Here is a 25,292-nt window from a genome sequence, read left to right as displayed (position 1 = left end):
GGCAAACATTAATGAAGCACTGAATTATATTTTGCTTCAAAAATACTCTTTGAATGTGGTTTTAAAACTTTTTTTATGATTCCGCGGAGCGACGGGACGCATGGTATATTTCTTTAAGGGGCTAATATCTTTCAAGTCATCATCAAAGGCTTTTTATTTGCTATGATAATAATCATGGAAACCTGTTCTAAGACAGCAGCATTGACATTATATCATGCTAACATGCACATCCTACTATAAAAAAATACAATACAATATGGCATTATATACTGGGGACAAGCCTTAGTGGTGTATATAGAGAGATTATTCAGGATCCAGAAAAGAGCTATACGGGTCCTAAATGACCTGAAGTCATGTGAATCTTGCAAAAATTATTTCATCAAAGATAGAATTCTAACTCTTCCCTGTATTTACATACTTAACATCATTATATTTGTTAAAAATAACCCTAATCTGTACACACCACATTTGAGTTGTCACAAATACCAAACCAGACATCCTAATAATTTTAATAGTATATTCCACAAAAAAGCATTTTATGAAAAATGTGTACTTTACACAGGAATTCAGTATTTCAATAAGGTACCAGACACAATGAAAACAATGAAAGACAATAAGAAATTCTCTTCTGTAATTAAACAAATTCTTTGTAAAAAGGCTTTTTATTCACTAAATAAATTCATAAAGGACATAAATGCCTTCACCCTACAGGTATAATTATAAACCACAGGATTTCGAATCCAAATATTTGTAGGATGTAAATTTTATAATGTAATATTGTATTTAGATTGTAATGTATATTGTGCCTTGATGTACACCATAGTGTACTGACTTGTATATATCCTTTATTGACTTTATGTACTTGACTATTACCTTTTATGTACTTGATCATTACTATTGACTTGCCTTGTAAAATTGAAGGTTAGTAAATTTATTGTTATTATTATCAGATTTCTTAAGGCCGATTTTCGAACTCCCGCCCATAGTTTATAACTATCGATATATCGACTACAATCGATTCAGTCGCACATCTATCGTCGGTCGACGTAACGTCGATTACGCTGTTTCCGGTGTTTCCAGCAGCAATTCCACTAGTAAACATTCACCCGCATTCACCACGTGTGTTCACCAGCGCGGTCAACTGTTATTGGAGTCCACTTCATAGAGCTGGTAATCTGTTGTCATCTGAATCTGTGGTCAACCGCTGAACTTGATTACCGTTCTTGATCATCATCTGGGTGAGTAGATTTGTTAATACTTCAATTCTTATACGGCAGATTTTTTGTACATGTATAATATTTGCAACCAATTTTCACATGTTGATTTCTGTGGTCCACGCACATAAGTTACCCTCTCATCTTCAAGTTAAAATAACTCTTTAAATATTTCTATTGTACGTAAATCTAAAATTTTCATTTTCACGAATTATATGTGTTCCGCGAAGTCGCCATTCCTTAATGTAGGCAAATGTAGAATTGATGTACTGAGGCAGCGTCATATTGTTGGTATTCTTGCGTGAAGGTATCCCTATTTCGCAGAAAACATGCAATACGTAATCGTTTTGATTTTTAGTACAAATGCAATACACTGGATTGGTCCGAGAAATTTTACTATTCAAGTTTTTCGACGCATGTCGCTATTACGCGTTATTGTATAGAATAAGGTAGTGTATTGCATAGTAGTATAAAAGTTTTCTGCAAGATTCCGAAGTTTAAAATTAATAATTTTATTCTTTGGAAACTTCAACAAAAATCTTGACGACGCAATGTGTTATAATTACGTTATGTAATACCTTCCGCTACGCCGTGACTATAAAGCAATAAAATCTCCAAAAACAATTATTATACTGGAAAAATATTCAACTGAAAACAAAATCGTCTTTGTAATAGTATACGCTTAACGTGTGAATGTAGTGAATATACTGTCTCAAGAAGTAAATTTAGTTGCAAGTTAGGTGTGGACAGTACTCTTGTACATTACCTGGTGTGAAGGTTTTTATAATGAAAATTTATAGATTTATTGTTAACAATAGGAATTTATGGCTAGTAAATTCCAGTTCCTTCTTTCGTGGTTATGAAACGGTGCGTATTTGTAAATGTTCACAAAGTACTACACAGATGGCTGAACAATAAGTGTAAATGGGTATCTGGATGAATGTGATGTTTCAGAAAATACAGAAAAATAACCCAAATTATGATAATCAATTATGGTTACTTTGACTTTCATTAGGAGAATATTAAAGGATTGGGAAACTGAACACACTGTGGCAATCAGGAGTAGTGATAGTGGATGAATGTTAAGATAATTGAAATGGTTGAGTGAAGTGTAATTTTGAATGAAGTTTAGTGGAAATGCAGTTTAGTATAGTCAGTATGCTTACTTATCGCCACTGTTATCTTTCACTACCCGAATAGTTATAATTGCCTTCTGTTGGCTATCATAACCATGATTTGGCATAGTGTAGGTATGTAGAATTGAGGGTTGGTTGTCTAGTCTCAGGTAATATAATATCATTATTTAAGTAGTAATAAACCTTTTAATAAGAAGGAAAGGAAGTAGGTCTTGATGTAATTTTTCCTTCCTTTTCATGAAGAAAATGTCGTCTTGTCAAAGGGTGGCAAAACACCGGGCAGTAAAGCGTGTTCTAAGGGATTTTATTGATAATGAAGAATCGACAACAGTGTGCGATGACCCTTGTGTTCCTCAGGAAGGCACCTCGTTGCTTTCCTCTGAGAGTTCTGACAATGACACAGATGGTATTTCAATGACCTCGGGGAGTACATTTGAAGAGCTAAGTGACTTCAACATGCATCAATCGGGTGATAACGGTCCCAATTCACTGCAGGATAATTGTGATTATGGTGAAACCACTGATTCAGCTAAATTAGCAGAATGGGCCATTCGCCATAATATTACTCATGTAGCTCTGAATGAACTCTTAGCTTTAAAAATTTTTAAGTCTGAGATGCCTAAAGATGCGAGAACCATTTTACGAACCCGAGCTTTATCACAGCACTTAAATCCTAGGCCAATGGCTGGTGCTAAGGGTGTAGGGAAGTACGTTTACTACGGACTAAAAAATGGTCTCAAAGTAGCATTGAGGCATCAGAGTTTAAACCCATCAGCCATCATTAGACTGTCCTTCAATGTCGATGGTTTGTCACTATTTAAAAGCTCAAATGAACAGTTTTGGCCAATATCTTGCAAACTGGCTGATATGATTATAAGACCCTTTGTAATAGCAATTTTCAGTGGCAAATCAAAACCACTTTCTGTGGCTGAGTTCACCAGCGACTTCATTGATGAAGTTTCAGAATTATTGGAGACGTGTTGAGGTTGCGGGAACTGTACATAAAGTGGCAATTAGTGCAATAATTTGTGATGCTCCTGCTCGGGCATTTTTGAAATGTGTGAAGGGCCACACTGGATTCTATGGTTGTGAGCGTTGTTGCCAGCGGGGAGTGTACTTAAACTCCAAAGTAGTGTTCAACGAGTGTGATGCAGAGCTGAGAACTGATGATACATTTAAGAACCGGAACCAAAAAGACCATCATCTGGCTAATTCGCCTCTTGAAAATATTCAAAATTTTGGGATGGTGTCTCAGTTCCCTCTGGATTTCATGCAGCAAGTATGTTTAGGTGTCATGCGAAGGCTATTATTACACTGGATCAAAGGATCGAACAGCTGCCGATTAAGTCCCCGGGAAAGGCTCGGAATTTCAGAGAGGCTAAATTCTATTAGGAACCTAACTCCCTCTGAATTCAATAGGATTCCAAGAGGGTTGGATACTGTTGAGAGGTGGAAGGCGAATGAGTTCAGACTTTTTTTGTTGTATACTGGCCCATATGCAGTGTCATCGTATGTGAAACAAAAATTGTATGATCATTTCATGATTTTACATGTTGCCATAAGAATACTGTGTTCTAATGAAATGGCTGTTGGACATTGTGAATATGCAAAACAGCTGCTCCATAGTTTTGTGTCTGCTATGACCATGAACTATGGGCCTGATAGTGTTGTGTATAACATACACAATTTGATTCATACTGCTGATGACGTCAAATTTATGTCAGCACCCCTCCAAGATTTCAGCTGTTTCCCATTTGAAAATATGTTGGGACAAATAAAAAGGATTATTCGGACTGCCAACAATCCTCTATCCCAGCTGACGAGGAGATTGGCGGAATCCAATGCCATGTGTTTGGGGGAAGGGTCTTCTGGTGACCTTAAAGTTCGAAGGGATCCATTGACTGGAAAGGTGTTTGAAGTGTCCAATAAGGAAATAACACTCTCCACATGTAAAGACAAGAATGCATATGTAATGCTTAAAGACAAGAGAGTGCTCAGAATTGAGGAAATGCATTTCTCTGAAAGGGATTCACAGCTCAGTGATTTAGTGTTAGTGGGACCAGTATTTAAATACTATGAGAACTATTTCATATATCCGTGTGAATCGTCTAAACTTAGTATATTCAAAGCCTGGGACATATCTGCCAGTGTAGATAGTGTTATGTTTGTGAACATTTACAAAAAATGCTTTGTAATTCCCAAGGGAAATCATTTCATAGTTTACCCTCTCTTACATTAACAGGGTGTCCAGAAATAATTAAACTTGGGTAATGTGTGTGAATGTTTAGTTCCTTAAGTCAGGCATGAATTATACATAAAGTATTGATCCAACCATGAATTTCAAAATCTTTTATTTCAAATTCATTTAGCATCAAATTTTCCTTATTCCACGCCCATTTTCTGCTCTAAAATGTGTTTGTCATAACTTTAAGCGCAGTGCCTTAGTTTTGCGTTAACATCACAATTTGGAATGTCAAACCAGACCACACAATGGAAATGTCTGGAACTTTTGACTTTAGCTAGATTGAAAAGCACTGAAAAAAGAATTCCAGGTGACATCAATAATACTTAAGCGGTCGAAGCAGCATCTTCGATTGCATGGAATAAATTTAAATTTTAAATAACTTTGTGTGTGTTAACTTACCTATTCTGTGTCTTTGTAAATACAAACTATAATATTTTTTAAAATAGTAATGAAGTAATTTTGGCTGTGTTAAAATTCTCATCTATTGCAGTAATTACGTAGAATTAACCTAAGATATCATGAAATTTCCCTGGAAAATTGGAATTATGCGTAAATTTTTCTGCGTTGATGAGCTTGACAACCTTGATTAACTCTCATTTTCAAGTGGTTACATGTATGCACAGCTTGCTCTTTTATAAAGGAAAGTTTTTTCCTCTGCTGCCTTTTTTCTTTTTTCTTACATGTTTTCTCTCTTAATTAGCTCAAGATGGCTGATAAAAGATTTCTGATAACAGAATTCCACAATGGATCTGTGGAAGTTGTTCCGAGAGAGTGGGTGAACAAAAAAATGAAAAAGGTTCAATGGCCGAGAGACCTCACCAACACCAAAATGGAAAAGGCTATACGTAACAGTATAATACCAAATGAAGACTGGGAGACATTTTCCCTTACAAGGATTTTGGGAGCATCAGGTGAAATACATGCTTCTTCATTACTTTGATACTCAAAAGTTCTATATTGCAAGATTTGAAATATCATTTTAAATTTTCTTTTGCTACAGATTCTTTTGGGAGAGCAAAAAAGAAGGCTGATATGGCCATTTATACCTCATCAATCTCTGATTCTGATGACGATGGAGATGGGAAGAGAAAGAGAAAGATCAGGAGGAGGTTGTTGACTGAGGATAGCAGCTCAGAGGAGGAAAGACCTTCCATTGTTGTTCCTGAGGAACAATCCTCTAGGCCGTGTGTCCCTGAATTTCCATCTGTGGAATGTCAAGCAGGGAAACCTGTGGAGGTGCAGGGGGAGAGAGAACAGCAGGATGACACTGCTAAGGTGGAATCATCTAGGCTCCCAGGAAGAGGTATATAAATTATTAGCATTGCAAAGCTACTGAAAGTGTTCATTTTGATGTATTGAGTAGTTATAAACATCTCATTTTCTTATTATTTCAGACATCTCCTTGCAAATTCTGAAAAGTATTGAGGCTCTTAAGCATGAGATTTTGCTTCTAAGGAAACAAGTGAGTTCCCTGGAGCAAAGAAGCTCGTCATCCTCACAGTCGGATGAACCAGGAGTGGCCAGGAAAACTTCATTCCCTGTTTGTGGAGAGGAGGAGCTAGCCTCCTTCAATGAAGAGTTAACTAATCCTGCTATTATGGCCTCTGTGGTAAGAATATATCTATCTTAAGTGTTAAATGACTTATTAAGACCAACCATGGTTTCATTACAGCATAACATAGTCAAAGTGGACCTTGATAATGCTACGTTGTAACAAAACCATGGTCAGTGTCAATTAAGGAGGTTGTAAATACACTGGAGGCACTGCATTCGAGTTATAAGCGTGATCAGAATTCCACCATCTTGGTTTTACCCTTTTCAGACTTGGTCCCTAACAGTGTACGCATATAATCAAGTATCCTATTCCTTATGTCGCCTCTGGTTTATAAAATGAAAAAGCAACAATTACTTCTTTATTGTATATTGCTACAGTTAAGGATTTCTACTAAGTTATGCCTGCTACTTTTAATTATATTAATTGCTCCAAATCAGTTAATGTTGTGAAAATGCTGGATTAAAAAAATCCAGCATTGAGTCCACCATTTAAAAAAAATCCACCATCCCTGGTAGCACTGCTAATTTTATAAGCTTATTTATAAGGAATGATAATTAAGGAATATTTTAAAATGTGCGAAATCTCTGTACCTTGGTATCCCGGGTTCCAGTCCCCGTGCCGGCAATATTTTTTCACTCTTCTAATTTTTGAAGTCACTGTTATTTTAAATTTTACCTTCGTTAAATTTTATCCCCATTCGTTTTATTTAGTAACTTCGCGAAGTTTTAAATAAAGTTCATATGGTCAGTTATTTCATTGTTTTGCAAAGATTATTTGTCTCATTGTCAGTTTAAAAATATTTCATATGCTTATCTATCCTTGAACAGAATATTATCCCAGTGCAAAATAAAATATCAGGCTAACTGGTAGTCGCACTACTCCAGAAAATGAAGTTAAAAACATTGGGTGATTGTGAATGATGTAAAAAAATTGCCACATTTTCTTTCTTATTTCATTAGTTAATTTGTCGACTGTTACTTTGAAGTCAAATCAAGTTGTATTTTCTGGCATTGTATCAGATTAGATCATGTCTTTCATCAAAATCAGCAAAGTCAGTACCGGGACTGCAATGCTGCCACAAGTGTATCTCAATACCAAATCACCACAATAAGAGTGCCTCAATTGAGGCGTATGGTGAGTAGAGCAACGTTGGCTAAAGTCAAGTGATGTAGTAGAGCTACCTATTATTTGTGCGAAAGTCACCAAAAAAGATTTAAACAGAAGAAAGCATAGTTAGGAATGAAATGTGTGTGCAGTTTTGCACTTCAGCACAATGAAAACGTGTTTTTAAAACACACGCTGGTTCTGAATTCATCTTTATGGTGGTGCGAGCTTAGTGATAAGAAATTAGTAGTAATGAATTAACATAGATATTTTTGTAGTTAAAATATTTTTTCTCATTTTATTTACAGGTGAAGGAGCTGTCTAGTGTTGGAGGGATGAATGCTCAAAAACTGATCGCTAACATGCTTAAAAAATGTTTAGCGAATTCATTGGCCCAGAAATACAGCTGCTGCGGTAGGAAGGGGAAGAAGAATTTTTCTTCACATTTGCTGTTTCAAGCAATTTTGAGTAAGTTTTGACTTAAATGAGCTTATTGTTATTAAGTCTGTCCCCTAGCTCACAAAAATAATTTCACCTCGTTTCTCTTTTAAGGAGCAACAAAGATAGCTTTTACTCAAGCGACTGATTTAGAAGTCCAGGCTGCGGTCAGCAAGTTTCTTGCCGGCGCTAAGGATAGGGAAGGAGGCAGGCAGGAAAGGAGACTATCAAAAATAGTTCAAATTTAATTTGTGTAATGTAATTCATATCATTAAATGTGTTATTTTTCCTAATAATTGTTTTTTCTTTCCCATTTCATTTCCATTCATTTACAGTATAATAGCATAATTTTTTTTAAATGAGAAAAGATGCCATATGGCCCCTCTGAAGGCTTGTATATTTTCCATTTATTTTGCATTAATGGTGTTGAAACTTAAGTCCTTTCTTACCAGTGGTGAAAACAAATCTTATTCATAATCCTGTGGGAATGAATACAAAACCCATTATTTGGTGTGTACACATTTAGGCTGAGTCAAAGTGTCGTCTATTTACAGTTGATGCACACATGCAATGCTTTTATGGTAGTTCCAATTTTTATTTCACTTGAACTGTGATGGACTCATAAAAAATAAGATTTTACTTTTTATAGATTAATATCACGATTGGCTGCTTAACAGAAAAGTTCTATTGGGTGAAAATTGTTTTCCATTTGTTGCAAAGATAGCTTTTAATTATGAATAACTTAAGGTTGTTCCCCTACTATGTGGATAAGAGAGTTACTCATTGAAACGTTTGCCTTATACAGCCTTTCCTGGTGCCAAACCTGAGAAGATTTTATCAGAATTTGAAATTTTTGAGAAAAAGAAAGATGGTGTAAATTGGGAGGGTATTTTTTGCTATACCACCTTCCCTATTCATTGTGTGGTTAATCCAGAATGTCACTATTTCATGCTGAATTCATTGGGATATAAAACTGGACTTTGTTTGAAGTAGTACTTTCTATGTAAAGCTTGGATGTGTACAAGAAGTAACACTGATGTGTCCGATTTGCTGTTGTTGCTGGTTATGACTCTTAAAGCCATCATGGTGATTTTTTTGCTATAGTTTGGACCTTGTCTTGTTCAATTGTCATTCAGTGAAACAGGTTGTATCGTGGATACTGAGATACAGTCAAAAGATGAACTGAGGCAACAGATACTAGGCCGATATAGCCAACTCTTGGGTGGGAACGTATGAATTCTCTCCCATGACATGAGACTTCATGGATTAGTGGGTTTTTGTGCCAATTGTGCAACATTAAATACTGCGGGGGACAATGCATACCCTTTTATCAATCCTTTTAACTATTCTTGCTTCTGCACAGTTAGGTCCACATTTTATCATAACTATTTGGTTTTTATACAAGATGTGCACATGTCCAAGATCACTGTAGAGCACTCAAATACCATTCAAGACTATAAATGCTATCATATTGATGTTTTATACTGGTTTTGGTCACGTCTTGTTCAATTCTCATTTGGCATTCCAAATATAGGTCTAGCATTGGCTGAAGAAAGCAGATCAATCGATATTGGGTGAGTACCAGTGAACTGGGTAAATATAGGCTGCCAATATCGGAAATAAGACTGAAAACGTTATAAAATGGACATTGTCCCTATATTTGATGCCAATATTGGTCTGGAAATGGCTGAAGAAAGTGGAGCAATATGGGTCCAATATTGGGTGTATTCCGGTACAGTGGGTAAATATAGTCTGCCAATATAGGACCAATATAGCCTGCCAATATCGGCTAAAAAACGCAAAATGTTACATTTGGATATTGGCCCTATATTGACAGACAATATAGGGCCGATATAAGAACACTGGCAGTTGATATTGGTCCGTCATAAACCCGATATTGGGTGGCTACTTGGGTGGTTTCAAATATTTATATAATTTTAAACAGCCTCTTGCCTATCTTTATGAAAAACTTTACAGTATATTTCAGAAGCATAACCACCAGTGCTAAGTGTAAGATACACACAGAAAATGAGGGTGATTGCAAACATTACAGTACATTCATTGCGGAGGCTGTACATATGAACTAACTGTGAAAGGAAACCTCAGAGAAAGACATCGAGCTCGCCATCCCTTTGTTGCACCGTCACCCTTTTAGTCGCCTTATGCGACAAGCAGGGATACTTGTTGGACTCTCTAGTCCCCCATTCCCAGGGAATGCTTTCCTAATGAGAATGACCAAGAACTTGCAACAATCAGAACTAAGTCTATTGTGCTTTCATCATGTATGCTTATTCGCAATCCAATATCAAAATTCTTTCACAAAGTGGCATACTGAATACCAAAATGTTTAGTCACAAGTTAGAGCAGTGTAAAAAACTGATATTCCTAAAGGAGGGTAGAAGAAGCAGTGTAAACCCAATAGCTATTCAATTAAAAATTCAACCATTACAGGGTATATTCCGTTGTGCCACTAAATTGTAGTAGTAGTTCAACCATTGCTACAGCATCCACCACACAGCCTAGAAGACCCATCTTCAAAGCACTGGATCCAATCATTTTACTCATTTGTGTCACGCAATGCTACGCCTTAGCAGCACATATTCCCTCCACAAAGTTCAACCACCACCAGCACTCCACTTGAACCAGGAACATTCACCTTCACCACTATAATATCTTACTTCTGCCCACGATGAATTCCGAATCAGTGATGGCATTGATAAGGCTTTAAAACTGTTGCATTGCGAATGAACTGCATTGCAAACAAGACAGTGAGGTGTGGGACAGAGAAAGTGATTTTTATCAGATCTCAGCGATAGCAACAAAATTTTAAAATAACTGTCATGATATAGATATTCATGAGTGATTCTTGGTTTTATTTCACCGAGAGTAATGATGTTTAATTTCATAATGCAAAAAAGCAATCACCTTGAGTTTTCCCATGTGATACCAAGGTGTTGAGGTTTTGCAATTGCAAACACCTTCAGCTCATAAAGCAGACCAAACTACTGCCATCAGGCATCTAGAAGGTATTAAGAGCAATCTGGTTTCATGTTACTTGCCGAAAGACTTCTGTAATTGAATAATAATGGATTGAAATTGCAGACATTTCTGAACTTTTGTGGTTGGATATCAGGATGGCGATATTGATGCGTAAGGCAATAAGTTCATGCAAAAGATATGCAGGAACACTCAACTTTAGCAAATAATTTTGACTAATAGATGGTACATTCATGCCATGAGAAAGTAATGCAACATTAAGAGGTAAAAATTGAATTTTTTTTTTCATTATTCACTTCCTCATGAGCCAGCACAAAAAACATGGGTTGCTTGAGATACACGAGGGCCTGGCATACTTAAGTATATACTATCTCTTCACATTGTAATTCAGTTCCACACTGCATGTCAGCAGTGAGTTATATACTCACTGCTGACATGCAGTGACATGTTTCAGCGAGTTATATAGTTAACTGTTTTCTTGTATTTCCTGTTTCCATGACTATGATCCATTTCAATTTTTTTACTTTTAAAATTCAAAAGAAGATAGTAGGATCTATGCATTATGATAAGTTCAGGAGCCATGGCCGCCCTCTTTTTAAAAAGTTAGAATTGCTTACTGTACCATGTATTTACATTTTATGCACATGGGTTTTTACAAGGGAAAATTTATCTTTGTTTGTGAAAAGCATGTGCTACCATGAACATAATACTAGTGAGGTAACTGATCCATATCTTCAACAAAATTGTGTAGTTTTCAAGGAGGGTCCCAGAGTTGTGTATTAAATTTCGCAATGCCCTTCCGGTGCATCTAAAAACACTCCAACAAAGTCTGTATTTAAATGCCAGCTATTGTCGTTCCTATAGTCAAAGTTTTTTTTAGAGTGTGTAGGATAACTTCTTTTAGTTTTAATCTGACCTGTAAAATGCATTCTTGTAATGCCCCCAGGATGGAATAAATTATTATTTCCCATTTTTATTACATAGGAACAATAACTTTCATAGTTATTGCGACACCAACCCTTTTAGTCGCCTCTTACGACAAGCAGGGATACTGCGGAGGTATTCTCAAATCCCCTCTCCGCAGGGAATGCTTTCCTAAACAGCTACTATTAAATGCTTGTTATACTGAAGAGTAATTCTGATGTTCTTTTTTAGAATAATGTAAAAGCAGCCTAGGTCTTTGATTGCGAAACTCCGAAAAATAAGAATAAAATCAAGTTGCTAGTTCAAAATCAACATTTTAATTACAACTGAAAGTAACGTTGCACATGAATTGCATATATTCTCTTCCAGAGTTAGGAGAAGAAGTGTGACTGCAATGTAGAAGTAAATGTACTCCAGTATATGTAGATTGTACAAAAATTAACGTTTTAAGGAAACTGATTTGATGGCCCACTGTGGTGCAAGTATAGAGAATATACACTTTCACAATCGAAGACCATGAAATGATGACATCAACAACCTAATTTAAATAAGATTTTACAAATTAATAAAATTCTTAACTGTATACCATGAAATGTCTGTGGTAATACTTTCTGACAGTTACCTTGTTAGAAGTAATCCAGTACAATTAAGTAGTTGACATGCATATAAGTATTGCAAGACAGGTACAAGCAATTTAAGGTTAATAAGATTATTTTGCACAAGCAGAAACAAAGGAGAGATTAATATTTATTTATCACAATCAATCGAAATTTTGTCAGCAACATTTACCAATGGTTGTTTCACATTCTTTTTTGGTGATTTGGGTAAAATAGTTCAAATTCTGAATACATTTTTTCCTTCAACAGCTATTTCATTATGCTTTCCTATTCCTGAGGTGAGATTTGTGAAGTAAGATACTTTAACAGTGAAATACATAGGTGGACACAATGGGTTGTTGTATGCAGGCAGATCAGGACTGCATTCTTGCCATTAAATCCAGCCTCTACTGTGCCTGGATTAAGATGAATGCCTCATGCTTTAGTACTTCTGGGTTAACATCCATACTTCACTTCAAAGCCTTGCGTTGAGCCTCTGGAAGGCATGGCTCTCTTCAGAGTATCCATATGTTGTTTGGATAGACTGAGGGAAGAGATTTCCTGTTGTCCAAGTTCGCCTCTGCTCTGCATTTAACATATCTTAAGAAACCCATCTGGAACAGTCAAGTAAAGAATATCTACATGACAATAATTGGACAAACAATATGGATAAACTTAAAAACTGCCTCATAAAATTATATGTATTTGGAATAATGATTAAGATAATAATACCTATTAGGCATTTTAGGAAATTTAATATTCTTATAATGTGCGTATACCACAGTTCTAACAAGTTAAGACCCTAGAGGCAATTCCACAGCTGGCGCTGATGAGGCTACATAACCACTAACCACTTCTAGCCATTGCCTAGAGATGTTACAGCATTTTGCAGCCTCTTATTAATGGGAGCAGTGGGAAGGGAAGTGGATGAACAAGAGACTGTTCAGGTTTACTGAGGGTAGAGATTATATCAGAGGTTACATAGGTCAAATTTCAATGCAGCAACACCACTTAAGTATATACCACATATGTATTCTCCTGCACATCTGTGGAGCATTGCAGAAAACGAGAACATACTACTTATGACCAAAGCCCTGGTACTCCAATGCAGCTGCCAAAAAACTATTAACCAAAGTAAATCTCCAAAGCACCATGTTGTGCTGAAGGATATGCATCAAATTTGCATATAAAAATGGTGACTTGCAAAAAAATACCACCTTAGAATATGAAGCCATCGCTGAGAGAATCATTGCATCTACAAGATGGTTGGTGGAATTCAGGCAGCTTCAGGATGGAGAATGAATTGTGCTGACATAGAGATTCAATTTTTATGTACATAGTACCTTACTACCATGCATACATTATTGATGAATTAAAACAGAGAAATATTAAAAGAGACTATCCCCACTTAACCCGGCGGTAGTCGCGCCCATTTTCCGAACATAAACGGTCGCGTGGGGTGTCTCTGACACCCCAAAAGATTTTCTTCAATTTCTTTCAAATAGTATATATCATTTAAAAATTTCACATCTCGACGTATCCTTTGTTTATTTAGGAATGGCTATACTATATATTTCAAACCATAATTCAACTTTTATTTTTTTAAGAAAATATTTTTGAATACCTACCCTATTTTCCAGTAGGCAGTCCCAGTTCCTCCGAAAAAATTGCCAATTTTTTTTGTTTCAGCCAAAGGACACAGTTGAAATGTTGAGATATAAATACATGGCATATACTTTTATAAACATCAATCACTGTATCTCATCATATTTTCAGCGTCGACCTCTATTTGCCTTACGTAAATACTAATAATTGTACTAAATTAATTTACTTATCGATATTGAATCGATTTCCAAAAATGTATTCTTGAGGAAAAATTTAAGATGATATTACGGTCACTTATAACTATTGAAATACTCCTGTTACAAATTATATACAGCATTGGAAAGGTAAACTAACAAATATGTAGTCCTCAATAGAAGTTCAATTTCACGCTATTGAAAAGTTTTATTGAATCTAAAGAATGCAGAAAATAAATCATGTAAACTATTTATTTGCTTCTAATCACTTCTCAAAATTTTCAGCAAATGTGTACCGCACATTAGTTTCTAACACAGTTTACAGTATATTTTTGTTTTTATATCTGTGGGGAAAAAAACACATCTTCCTACTTTTTTCTATTTTTCTCCACATCCTTTTCTCAGGCTTATTTTACGCATATTCCTCTATTTTTCAAGTCTCTAGAGATCGTGTTCAATATCGATCTAATTTTACTGTATGGAAAAGTTAACGATCGAGTTATCTCACGAAGAAAACTTCTTTGCAATGTAATAGTGAATTAGAATACCTACGTATAACAAATGCACTGATGTCAGCAGTGTTTGGCAAATGAAAGAAAATGGCCATGGACCATCTCCTGATGTTTCTGCTTGTATGATAGGTGCTGCCTATTTTGTCTAATGTGGCTACACCTCCTTCAGTGCAGTTATAAAAGGTCAATATTTCCGGTTTTCTTTTATTATCTGTTCGTCTTGGATTCATTGATAGATATAGCTGTGTGAATTGTTGGCGAAAGAATTACATTCTTTGACCATTTTACGACGCAGGAAACTAGAGCTTTTTTCTTCCTAAACCAAAATAAGCTGCTATTATCTTCTTTCTTTTACTTATACGACTTTCAGTGCTAAATCTCTTTTATTTTTTGCGCACTGTTCCCGCAACCGTCAAATTATTGCTTAGAATTTCATGTACTTGCGGAATATTATTGAATCAGTAGTTCAAACTATGTTCCTCCCGTTTCTGTTTACAAAAGAAAACATTCGCTTTAACTCCTCTTTTGGACCGTTAACTAAAAAAAATGGACCCTCTGGTTGCCACTCTGAGTAGGTACATCTTCAAATACAATCGAATTTGCCAATGCAAAACTTTTGATGCTATATTTTGCGGGGTTGGAAGGTAAATATTGCCTATATGAACATCTTCTTTGAAAAGGAATCAATTGCTCATCAGCTTTTTCTCATGGCCCAATTCTATAATGTTGCCGCGTATTGCGAGCAAACATCTCAAATACATCTGTACTTTGTGCTAATTTTCCACTTTTCATTTTCTCTACTTTAGCAGTCACGTTGTGGAAACGAAAAGATAAAGGGGAAAAGAGAAATATGTTATGGCTCATGGAGGAATAACATATTTCCACTCCTAATCCATTGTGGTTCCAAAACTATAAAAAATTCTGTTACTCAGTTTTATTTGCCCTGGCTAAAAGTAAAATACTATTCAGGAACACTAATTCTTTCCTGTCTGTTTCACTATCTCTTTTACGAGAATTATTTTCAGTGACTTTCTCTACCTGAATATTAGTGCAATTCACAATTTTCTCTACCATTCTTTCAATGAACATCATACGAAAACAAACCATTCGAGTTTTGAATCCAATTTATTTTTCTAATAAGTCCACTCCTCTCAGTAACACTGCTACAATTTTATGTTCTTATGTTTGGTCTTGATCCCTGCGTATTACACGTTTCAACTCCATACTTCCCAACGTACATAAGCTCCCTTCCCTTTTACAAAAGTTAATCATCTCTGCACTGTTGTTCAGTGTAAGTGTCATGCGCAGCTACATGACACCCATCTTCTTTTTCATCAGAATCAATCTTCTTCCCTCAAAGATTCATTGAAAAGGCAAAGACTCATTCTTTTACTCTAGAGGTAGCTGACATCTAGTATGAATTGAAATCGATGAATGTAAGTATTGTAAAGCCAACCCTCACTGGTAAATTCACAGAAACATGTAAATAACGACTTTTTTTGAATAACTACTGCACTAACGTAATTGAACGAAGTCTTCAAAAAATCACTTCTAAGAAATCGCATTTTCTACAAAAGTTGACGTCAGAAACAAATAAATCCTCATCCAAAATTTCAGTCAAAAGTCAAAGTATATTAGCTTTTTCCTTTTTTTAGAAAGACTGCAGGAATCCATAGTGTACTGAATGAACGTGCTAAAAGTATTACATGATCGATTTTTCGTGGCTCACTTAGAGAAAAATCACTGTAATATTATAAAAAAATACTAACTTTCTATTTGTTTACATAAATTTAGGCAAAAAATATACCAATAAATAAATATTTATTAATGTAAACGTAAAAGACAACTTGAATGGCCAGTTTCAGAAAAGTAGCTATCAAATGTGATGAAAATGGATGAAAAACATTCGGCGGCAAACCGTAACGAGAACGGTCGCGTGGGGTGTCTGGCGCACCCCACTCTGCAGAGCTTTGACAAAAGTAATTTTTCTTAAAAACTTGCATTGATTTTATAATTATCTTTTACATGTACCCTCAGAAAGCTTAAAAAATCAGCTAGAGGAGGTTACAGGTCATTGCAGTCACAATTGCATGAAAAAATAGCGCTTATATAAGACTGGGGTGTCTGGGACACCCCACGCGACCACTGCCGGGTTAAGTGAGAGACAATACTATGAATTATCAACCAGTCATGAACAAACAAATGCATAAAATTCAACAAAAATTTAATACACTTGATAAAAAATTTTGGTGGCTTACGCATACAACACGCAAACATATTAATGTTGAAAATAAGGAGGTGGATTTACCACTAGAGGCTTTTGAACATGAGTGCATTGTATTTAAAAATCCAATTAAACTGGGTACATGCGTGCAGATCCCTTCAGTTTCACCAACTGGCAGTATCCCCAACCATGGATGCTCTTATGTCACCGTAACTCAAGACCCCTTCTAAAAAGGCCCCATTCCCCTAAAAAATACTTTTCCCGTTAACATTCATGATAATATAGAAACTGGAAATCAAAATATGAAGGAGAATCTTCCACCCCTCCATGTGACAACAGAGCTCCACAATCCTGTATTAAAAATTGCTGAAATGGGTATATAGGCTATACTAGTGTACTCCAACAAACCTCCTTCGAGAGCCCATGCATTGATACATGAGGCCATAAGATTCTCATTACAGCACTCACTGGCAGCATGTCATATAATGATATATTTTCTGAGCTAAAATTAAAAAATATGTTTCTTGCAGTTATGGTTTTTAATTTTTTTATTACATGCATTAAGTACTAGTGATTCATAGTCCTGAACAAAACATTCCCCACCAGCCATGCAGTACTGCCACGAATTTCAACTCATGCCAAAATGATATCAAATAACTCACATAAGGGATCAGGGTAAGTTGATATGATGTCAATAAATTGTACAATAGCATACTCCAAAGAACTTCCCTTTTGGAGCTCATGCATTAATATATCATGCAAGGTTCCTCTCATGAAGGCAAATGAATTGCCACTATTAAACTAAAATAAGTCTATTTTGAAATGATGATCAGTTTGTTAAATATCCGTTCCCACTATAGCACTTATACCAATAAACACATTATCACGTAACACTCGCGTTTCGTGCACACACATGACTTTAAATGCAAAAACAACCATGCTTTTCAGTTGACAGAAGAATTAACTCGTAACGGATGGGCCCGGCTGTTGAGATGACATGGTGAGTTGTCAAGATGGACGTTAAACTTGGCAGTGGACAATTGATTATCAGCAAACAATAAAATATGGTGAAATCTCTGGCAAGGAATTGAAAATAGCCTCTCAAGAAGATTGCAGGACAAACAGTTACAGGTACGTTAGTCTTTGACAGGGAAAATGAAAGTGCAACAACAATACCCGGAAGGAAGCTCAGCTAATCAACACCCCCCCTCCACGAACCACGAAGGAACAGTATGACAATGCATTTATTCAAGAATTAAAAACTTCTTTCTCTCATGCACCAGCTATTGAAATCGAAAGTGGCTTCATATGCTACAATGGGTTTAATTAAACTGCTGCTGCATGCAAATTCAATTATAATTTAGAGACTTCTACAATGCTTTCAATGCCATTTACTCATTAAAGCCTATATGTTTTCACTGTCTTTGATAAAGAAACAGCTATGGTGACATTGACCAAAAACGAAAAACCGTGGAGAGGACAATAAAATCATTAAAATGTAACCTTTTACAATTGCTATGAAAATAATAGCTATGGTGTACAGGTCGCTTAGTGACGCAAGTTTTTGAAGCACCCTTACATGGCTGAATAAAGGAATATATTGTATTCCTGAATCAATGTATCAAAATGAAATTAGTCTAAATGATTCTGATTCTAAATACAACGAACATATTAATGCCAAAATATTTCCTCTGGATTCGAAGGAAATCAGAAGTTCATTTAATGGTAAAAAAGTTTCAAAAATATTGTGAACACTGCCTTTGTTGTGTACCTGAGAACTGGAAATTCCTCATCAGCTGATGAAATCTAACTTTCCTCCCCAAGTCATTGGATCCCATTGATAATATCATTGGAGAATAAAAGCATCCAACATCCAGCAAAACTCTCCGCAACTCTGTCATGCTCTGGCCCGATACGCAAAGTCCAATGGCAGCGGGACAACCTATGAGCAATTGAGGCATTTAGTATAGAAAACAAGTTGCATTAAGGATTCGTTGAAAAGAGAAAAACTTCCCCTGACTCTCTCAAGGTGGTACCCCAGAAGAGACACCAACCACACAAAATGGCTGTCTCCCACCATTATGTGCCCGTAAATCTCGGGTAATCCATGGAGAATCAAAATCAATCACACGTGGAACACTAGCGATTGACTATGAAAAGGCAAGTGTGGCCACGATAGGCAGGGTGAAGATCAGCCAAACAACTCCACCTTCCACGCCTCATGAAAAAACACACCAACAATGTACTCGGTTGAAAATCAGGACGACCTCTGTCTCTCATCTCCCGATTGGCATAATTAGCTATTCTCAAGTTCAAACAGGCAACCGGGAAAAAAATGTTAGTCACCTCTGCATTTTTTCCAATGCCACAAACATATTGATGACAAAATGCTCAATTTGAATACACCTATGGTGACAATGTAAAATGAACACAGTGAACATGCGTAAAATATTTTTAAAAATCAAGGAATCCAATTATATGCCCATACTTCATATTGGGTGACAAATTGAGGAAATATTTAAATCACAGGAAGTCAACATGGAAAAGCAAAATGGCAATTCATTGAACATATTGCTAATTTGTAAAATAACAATAAAATCCATGCAAAACAGAACTTTTATAGTAAGTACATAAACAAGGTTAAGTAACATTGCTTGCCGCAAAGCACCTTTACATAGTTGACAGTAAAGAAATCGTGTGACTAATTCAATATAATAAAAAGATATCACTTTCAGTGCATTTAACCTTTTCTCAACTAAAGACGACAATATATGTGGACATTTCTTGACGCAGGAGACGAAAGCCGAATATTTTCTTTGGAGGATTTCTTACGCAAATAAATGAATGCCGAATACATATGTTTCCTAGCTCTCCCCATTTTCCTGGAGAGGGCATAAGCCCTCAGAGGTGAAGCCATGCCTAACGGTACTCTTGGTGCATATAGCCATCATGTTCTGCCCAGCTTCGTCAATTTGCCATAGGCTGCATGTTAAGAAAATATTGAGTTTTTCTGAAACCAGTGGCTTCTTTACATTCTTTAGACAAATGAATCCTTCAGACATATTAAATGCAAAAACAATGACTTTTGACCAGTGATTTAAAGGAGATTTTAGGGTTGCCACTCTGCCTACATACTGAAGTTCACCGTTTTTTCCAGGTTTTCACGGTCTCAATGTCACCAAATTGACAGTCTGTGAATAAGCCAACAATAAAACAATCACCAGCTGTACATCTACTAAAAATTAACATATGCGACAGATGCTGTGAATGTAAACGCAGCGATGAAAGTGATATCTGTTATGAAATCGCCAATTGTTTGCAAAATTCAGGAAGGCCCAACCCAACATCACTCTTGCCCAGACACTGAATACCATAGCCTCTTTTAATATGCTTATGCCCTTAGGACCTTCTTCCGTCTGGACACTGGAAGTCCTTTTTTAATTCCTGGCCAAGAGATTGTTTTTTGCACACGTTGTTATTACCACACAGTAACCAAATTTCCCTTACCCATTTCAAATTCAAAAGGGAATTGAAGATGTAACTTATTTTTACATAAGTATAAATTATTGTGAGTCGTAAATAATATTTCTATTAAAAACAGTACCTAGTTATACAATAATTTGATGGTAGACTCATGGGCTAGAGGGTCTAGTACAGTGCCTGGGGTAATAGCCCGGCACCCAATTCAGAGGGAAGCAAACACAAGAGAAGTGTACTCCTCTCAAAATTACACCTCAATGGAGAGAGATTAAAAATATTCTAATGCTATGCGTAGAATGGAAAACATTTTTCTTTGGCAGAAAGAGTTAAGTAAGCCACCTTCAACATGGAGTTTGCCTTAATCAATAACTCACTGACAAGAGGATCTTGCTCAACTCCAGCATCAAGCAGCTGTTTTTCCATGGCCTTTACCCTCCAATCATAACTATAGCTGGAAGGTGGAGCATTACCCAAGACACTGGATTCTGAAAACACAGAAGTCCTCATATTTACTGTTTTACCTCAGCTTGTCCAGACAGACAGAACAGACGCATCTCTGGAAGCCATCTGACTGCACAACCTTCAAATCAAGAGGAGGGAAATTTTTCATACTAATAATATGTCCAATGAAATCATTTTTTCAAATTCTCCTCAGTCGAAATTGCGATCATTGAACAACGATGCCGAGTCATGAAAGTCAATCGATAGTCAAAGTATGGCTTGATTAGGGCAGAAGTAAAAAAAAAACCTTTAAGTTTAGGGCCCCACAGCGACAATATCTCTAGTTTAGTCTAACAATTACACCTCAACAATTACCATGATTCTAAATGCATTATAGAAATAAACAAGAAAACTTCTTACTTCAATTTGAAATAAGTCACATATCACTCAAGAAGTTTTTCAAGGGTGCCCAAGACAGTGGAGCAATAAACATATCCCTCTTGTTAGTTTTTGACCTCCGATGAATATGTAGGGGTCAAATGTCACAGAATCTTTCACGGGAATATCAGGACAACTACCAAGAAAGACAAAAGGTTTTTAAAGTTGTTCTAAGGTATAGCGCTGTCCATATATCATTACCCTACATAAGTTACAAAGTTACTCATTGACCTTATTGTATGTCTCAAAAACTGTTTGATGTATTTTCAAGTCTTTTCATGCAGGAACCCTTACCTCAGCAACAATGATACCCATTTGGGAAACTATTCAGCTGCATGTCTCTTTGGCATTAGTTCATTGTTAGTCATAGTGGAAAGAACCACCATGAAGAGCCTTACTCCCGCAATCAGGGCGGATATAATCGAGACTTACATATTAAACGGAAAGTCAGTTATCAAAACGATTCGTAAAATTTTCTTTGAGCATGGTGTTTACCTTAGAAGCACAGTGGACCACAGGTTATACGACAAATTTAGGAAGGGAAATTGTTTCATCGTGGAACATGTTAAGAAGAGGAATTGTAAAGGGCACCCAACAATCTTATCAAAGCACAGAAACGCAGTTGTGGCTTCAGTCTTTGCATCTCCATCAAGATCCATCCACCAACGTGCACTTTCATTGGACATTTCCAGATCTGTGTTACAACACGTTATAAAAATTCTAAACTTGAAGCCTTATAAAGTGAGAATGGTGCAGGAGCTTCGTGAAGGAGATCTTGACTATCGAAAGCATTTCCGCAACTGGATGATTAACAAGCTTAATGAAAACACTTTGTTCACATTTCAGGTTAGTATCTTATTCATTCTGTTGTTTTATGTTATTATTCTTTGCTCTTAATGTTTTTTGATAATATTATATCAACTAGTATGATGCATCTAAATTTAAAATGAAAATCATCCACCGCTTTTATGTTTCAGCTTATGCTTTCGGACGAAGCAATATTTAAAAAAAATAGTACTGAGTCTTCAACCCACACGCGATATTGGGCGACAAGTAATCCAAAAGCACGGCGTGAGCGGTCGTCAAACTGAAACGGTGTAATGGTGTTCATGGCCATTTAAGCTGGCCATGTTTTTGGGACATACTTTTTCAAAAAGAACGTGAGGATAGACACCTATCAGGCTATGCTGAAGGAAAGCCTTTACCGGGATATGGAGTGGGTAAACTTCAGAAATGCTGAGGAAGTGTGGTTGCAGCAGGATGGAGCTCCTGCAAACAGGTCTAAGGCAGTATTCAATTTGCTAAAAGAGAAGTTTGGCAATCAGCTGGTTTCCATGGGGACAGAAGTTGAGTGGCCACCAACAAGCCCCGACCTCACTCCGTGCGATTACTTTTTATGGGGATTTTTAAAGCAGTTGGTGTGCAAGAAACATTTAATAATGTTGAAGAACAGAAAAGAGAGAATAAGATGTGCAGAGTTTATTACCCTGCTTATGTTTGAGGACGTTTTTACTGGATCATTTGTCAAGTGAATTAAATTATGCCTGGCACGGGAGGAAGAGCACATTGAATACTGGGTCCTTCATATTTATTTTTACTAATACTTATAAATATGACTTTGACTTTCACATTAATATAAACCTAAATTTTACTTTCATTTTAATGCACAGTTAAGTTGGAAATTGGCTCAACTCAACCCACCATCCCCTTCTTAATCACTAATTAAGTAACATTGAAATGGGAACGGCACCACCCTTTAGAACACATTTTAAGCCTTTAATTAAGCATGGTGTTTACCGCTCCATTGTCTTGGGGCATCCTTGAACACATTCCGGTGAGTGGGTTAATTTCCAGGATATTTTAGTGCAAACCTCTGTGAATGTGACCGCATTATGACCTCAGGAGGTTAACGACTTAACAAAATGGGCACTACGTGTACCACGCAACTCACTTTGTCACCCTTTGGTTGGCGACATTAGTTTCCTGGATATATCAAATCATGCCTTTATGACCAATGACTCCCAATATGACCAATATGGGAAAATGGGAATATGGAGGTCAAAAAATCAACAATACTCATAAATGAACTGCAAAACTGTCGTAAGCACCCTTAAAAACCCATGGTTTGACTTGCCTGACGTTTACCTCTAAGACCCTTGGACCCCCATTGTGACCTCCTAAAGGCAAAAAATCAACAATATTGATAAATGCACTGCAAAAATGAGTTAAGCACCCTTTAAAACCCGTGGTTTGACACGTTGGTTGTCACGTAGCCCGATGTTTACCTCTATGACCTTTGACCTCAGTATTAGCCTTGGAGGTCAAATATTGGATAAGACGAGTATTCGGACAGTACCAATGACTTGGGCACCCTTTCAAACCCAGCTTAGAGAAGAACTACTTTGACGTTAATTTACAGCACAAAGGATATTTTTTTTATCGCATAATCATTCATTTTCAGTACAATTTCAGTAGAGGGTACCCCTGTTCAGACTTTGCATGAAGAAAAATGATTATCGTTACAACATATTCACTTCAAATGTGGCAGGCGAGATAACTGTAGAGGATGCCTTATAGCTTGTGGATCGACACCTTTGATTGTATGCTATTTTTTGGCCACCCTTATGTCCTTGACTGTGACCTGACTGGGTCAACCGTTGAATTTTCATGAACAAAAGTGTTATTTTTGGTTTCCTGGTGTCTGAAAACCTAAGAATTGACATTAAGATCAATGAAATTCAGACTTTTTTCTGTCTCGATTTTTTTAACATTGAAACCCCAAAAGGCGAATTCAAAATTTTGTTTTGGGCCCACATTGTGAGGTAAAATGATCAAAATTCTAAAATTTTGCTTGCATTCAACAAAACTTAGGACCTTTCCCCATAAGTATGCCAATTTTCACAAATATTGCTGGAGTGGAAGTTACTAAAATCAGAGGTCAAAAATGACACACGACCGTTGGGACAGTCTGTACAATAACATTAATCTAAGAAGCAAGATGTACGGATCAAAATACCTGCGAAAAATTTTGAGGGAGTTGGTAGTCATTTATAAGGAGAAGATCGGAAATAAAATGATCTCAAATGAACAGAAAAGAAAGACAGCTTATTTCGCTGATTTATCAACACGTGAAAGTGGTATCAAGCAAAGAAATAAAGAAGTAGTAATGTATCGTACGTTTGCAGAATAAAGACATTAAAACAAAATTGTTCTGTTTCTCGTGCAATAATTCGATGTGCGTGAGGTTTATGATTTATATTTCCAAGGACTGTGAGAAAAATTCTAAGGATCAGTGACGAGGAACATAAAGTGTAAAAATATCAATATGTGTTTATCATCATTAGGAACCTAGACTACGAAACGTTGATATGTTATGGAAATATGAGTCAGCACCCAGTAGAAAAGGACTACCGTGCTAATGCCATGATAACATTATTCACTGTGCATATTGAACATTCTGAGGAAGTAATTTTTGTAGGAGACAGATGAGGATTAGGCTATAAATTTTGGGGGGAACATCACCCCCAAGTATAGTCTCAGGATAATCCAAGTATTATCAGGTACGTATTAGAAGTGTGAACAAAAATTTCTCAGATGGAACACGGAATCACAATGGTCATTGTTTCAGACTTTTCAACACTATAATCGAGCATCGTTTTTCTGGGAAAATGTGAGTCACTTCTGGCTTGAGGATGACGCTCTCCTTTTACAATAAAACAGCAAGTAAAAGTTGATTTAAATCATAATAAGTATATTCAGATGATTAAATGATAAACTCAAAGTTAAATTTTTCCCTTCCATTACATTCCTTCACTATAAAATCTAATTCCATTTGTACATCTTTATTGTATTGCATTTGGGCACTGCTTATAACCATAATTAAATTGTTTACTGTTTTATGGGATGACCCATTGTAGATTCAATGATGCTATACTTAAAAATACATTAATCTTAGCAATTTTTTCAAATTAAATGTTGTCTAACCCATTTTTTTAAGTGTTCTATGTGGTGTCAGGAGCACCCGACTCGAGTAACCTCGATCGGGAATCTCGCGCGAGTATCGCCGGGTTATTAACGTTATAATTAGCTAAAACTAAAACCAGACGGAACTGTCCGTGATAACTCAAAGAATACAGAATTCAAGATATTTGTTTCATTCAATTCAAACATCAAATTTACGGGTTATATT

The 25,292-nt window shown here is 36.3% G+C and overlaps 1 protein-coding gene and 1 long non-coding RNA gene across 3 annotated transcripts; one reads left to right on the top strand and one right to left on the bottom strand.

Moving 5' to 3' along the window:
• The first annotated feature begins 1,069 nt into the window (after positions 1 to 1,069).
• LOC124173179 lies at positions 1,070 to 7,982 on the top strand. Of its 2 annotated transcripts, XM_046552696.1 has the most exons (6): positions 1,070 to 1,238; positions 5,296 to 5,506; positions 5,596 to 5,898; positions 5,990 to 6,204; positions 7,563 to 7,722; positions 7,807 to 7,982. In XM_046552696.1, the coding sequence occupies exons 2-6, from the start codon at positions 5,302 to 5,304 to the stop codon at positions 7,938 to 7,940; spliced, it is 1,017 nt and encodes a 338-aa protein (XP_046408652.1). In that variant the 5' UTR covers positions 1,070 to 1,238; positions 5,296 to 5,301; the 3' UTR covers positions 7,941 to 7,982. The 2 variants fall into 2 exon arrangements, with proteins under 2 accessions (XP_046408652.1, XP_046408651.1); XM_046552695.1 differs by lacking the exons at positions 5,296 to 5,506; positions 5,596 to 5,898; positions 5,990 to 6,204; positions 7,563 to 7,722; positions 7,807 to 7,982 and adding an exon at positions 2,594 to 5,289.
• A 4,352-nt stretch (positions 7,983 to 12,334) lies between these two features.
• On the bottom strand, positions 12,335 to 19,188 carry LOC124173191. The gene is made up of 2 exons (XR_006868433.1): positions 18,516 to 19,188; positions 12,335 to 12,823 (listed from the first exon to the last, which is right to left on the bottom strand). It is a non-coding gene; the product is annotated as an uncharacterized LOC124173191 (long non-coding RNA).
• Positions 19,189 to 25,292: the final 6,104 nt, after the last annotated feature.

Source organism: Ischnura elegans (genome assembly GCF_921293095.1).
Source record: "Ischnura elegans chromosome 13 unlocalized genomic scaffold, ioIscEleg1.1 SUPER_13_unloc_4, whole genome shotgun sequence".
NCBI classification, from domain to species: domain Eukaryota; kingdom Metazoa; phylum Arthropoda; class Insecta; order Odonata; family Coenagrionidae; genus Ischnura; species Ischnura elegans.
Note: the sequence above shows the minus strand (reverse complement) of the source record. Positions and strands in the feature narration are given on the sequence as shown.

Coding starts and splice junctions, on each gene's coding strand:
- LOC124173179 (XM_046552695.1), top strand. CDS start 3,303: ATGAAGTTTCAGAATTATTGGAGACGTGTTGAGGTTGCGGGAACTGTA.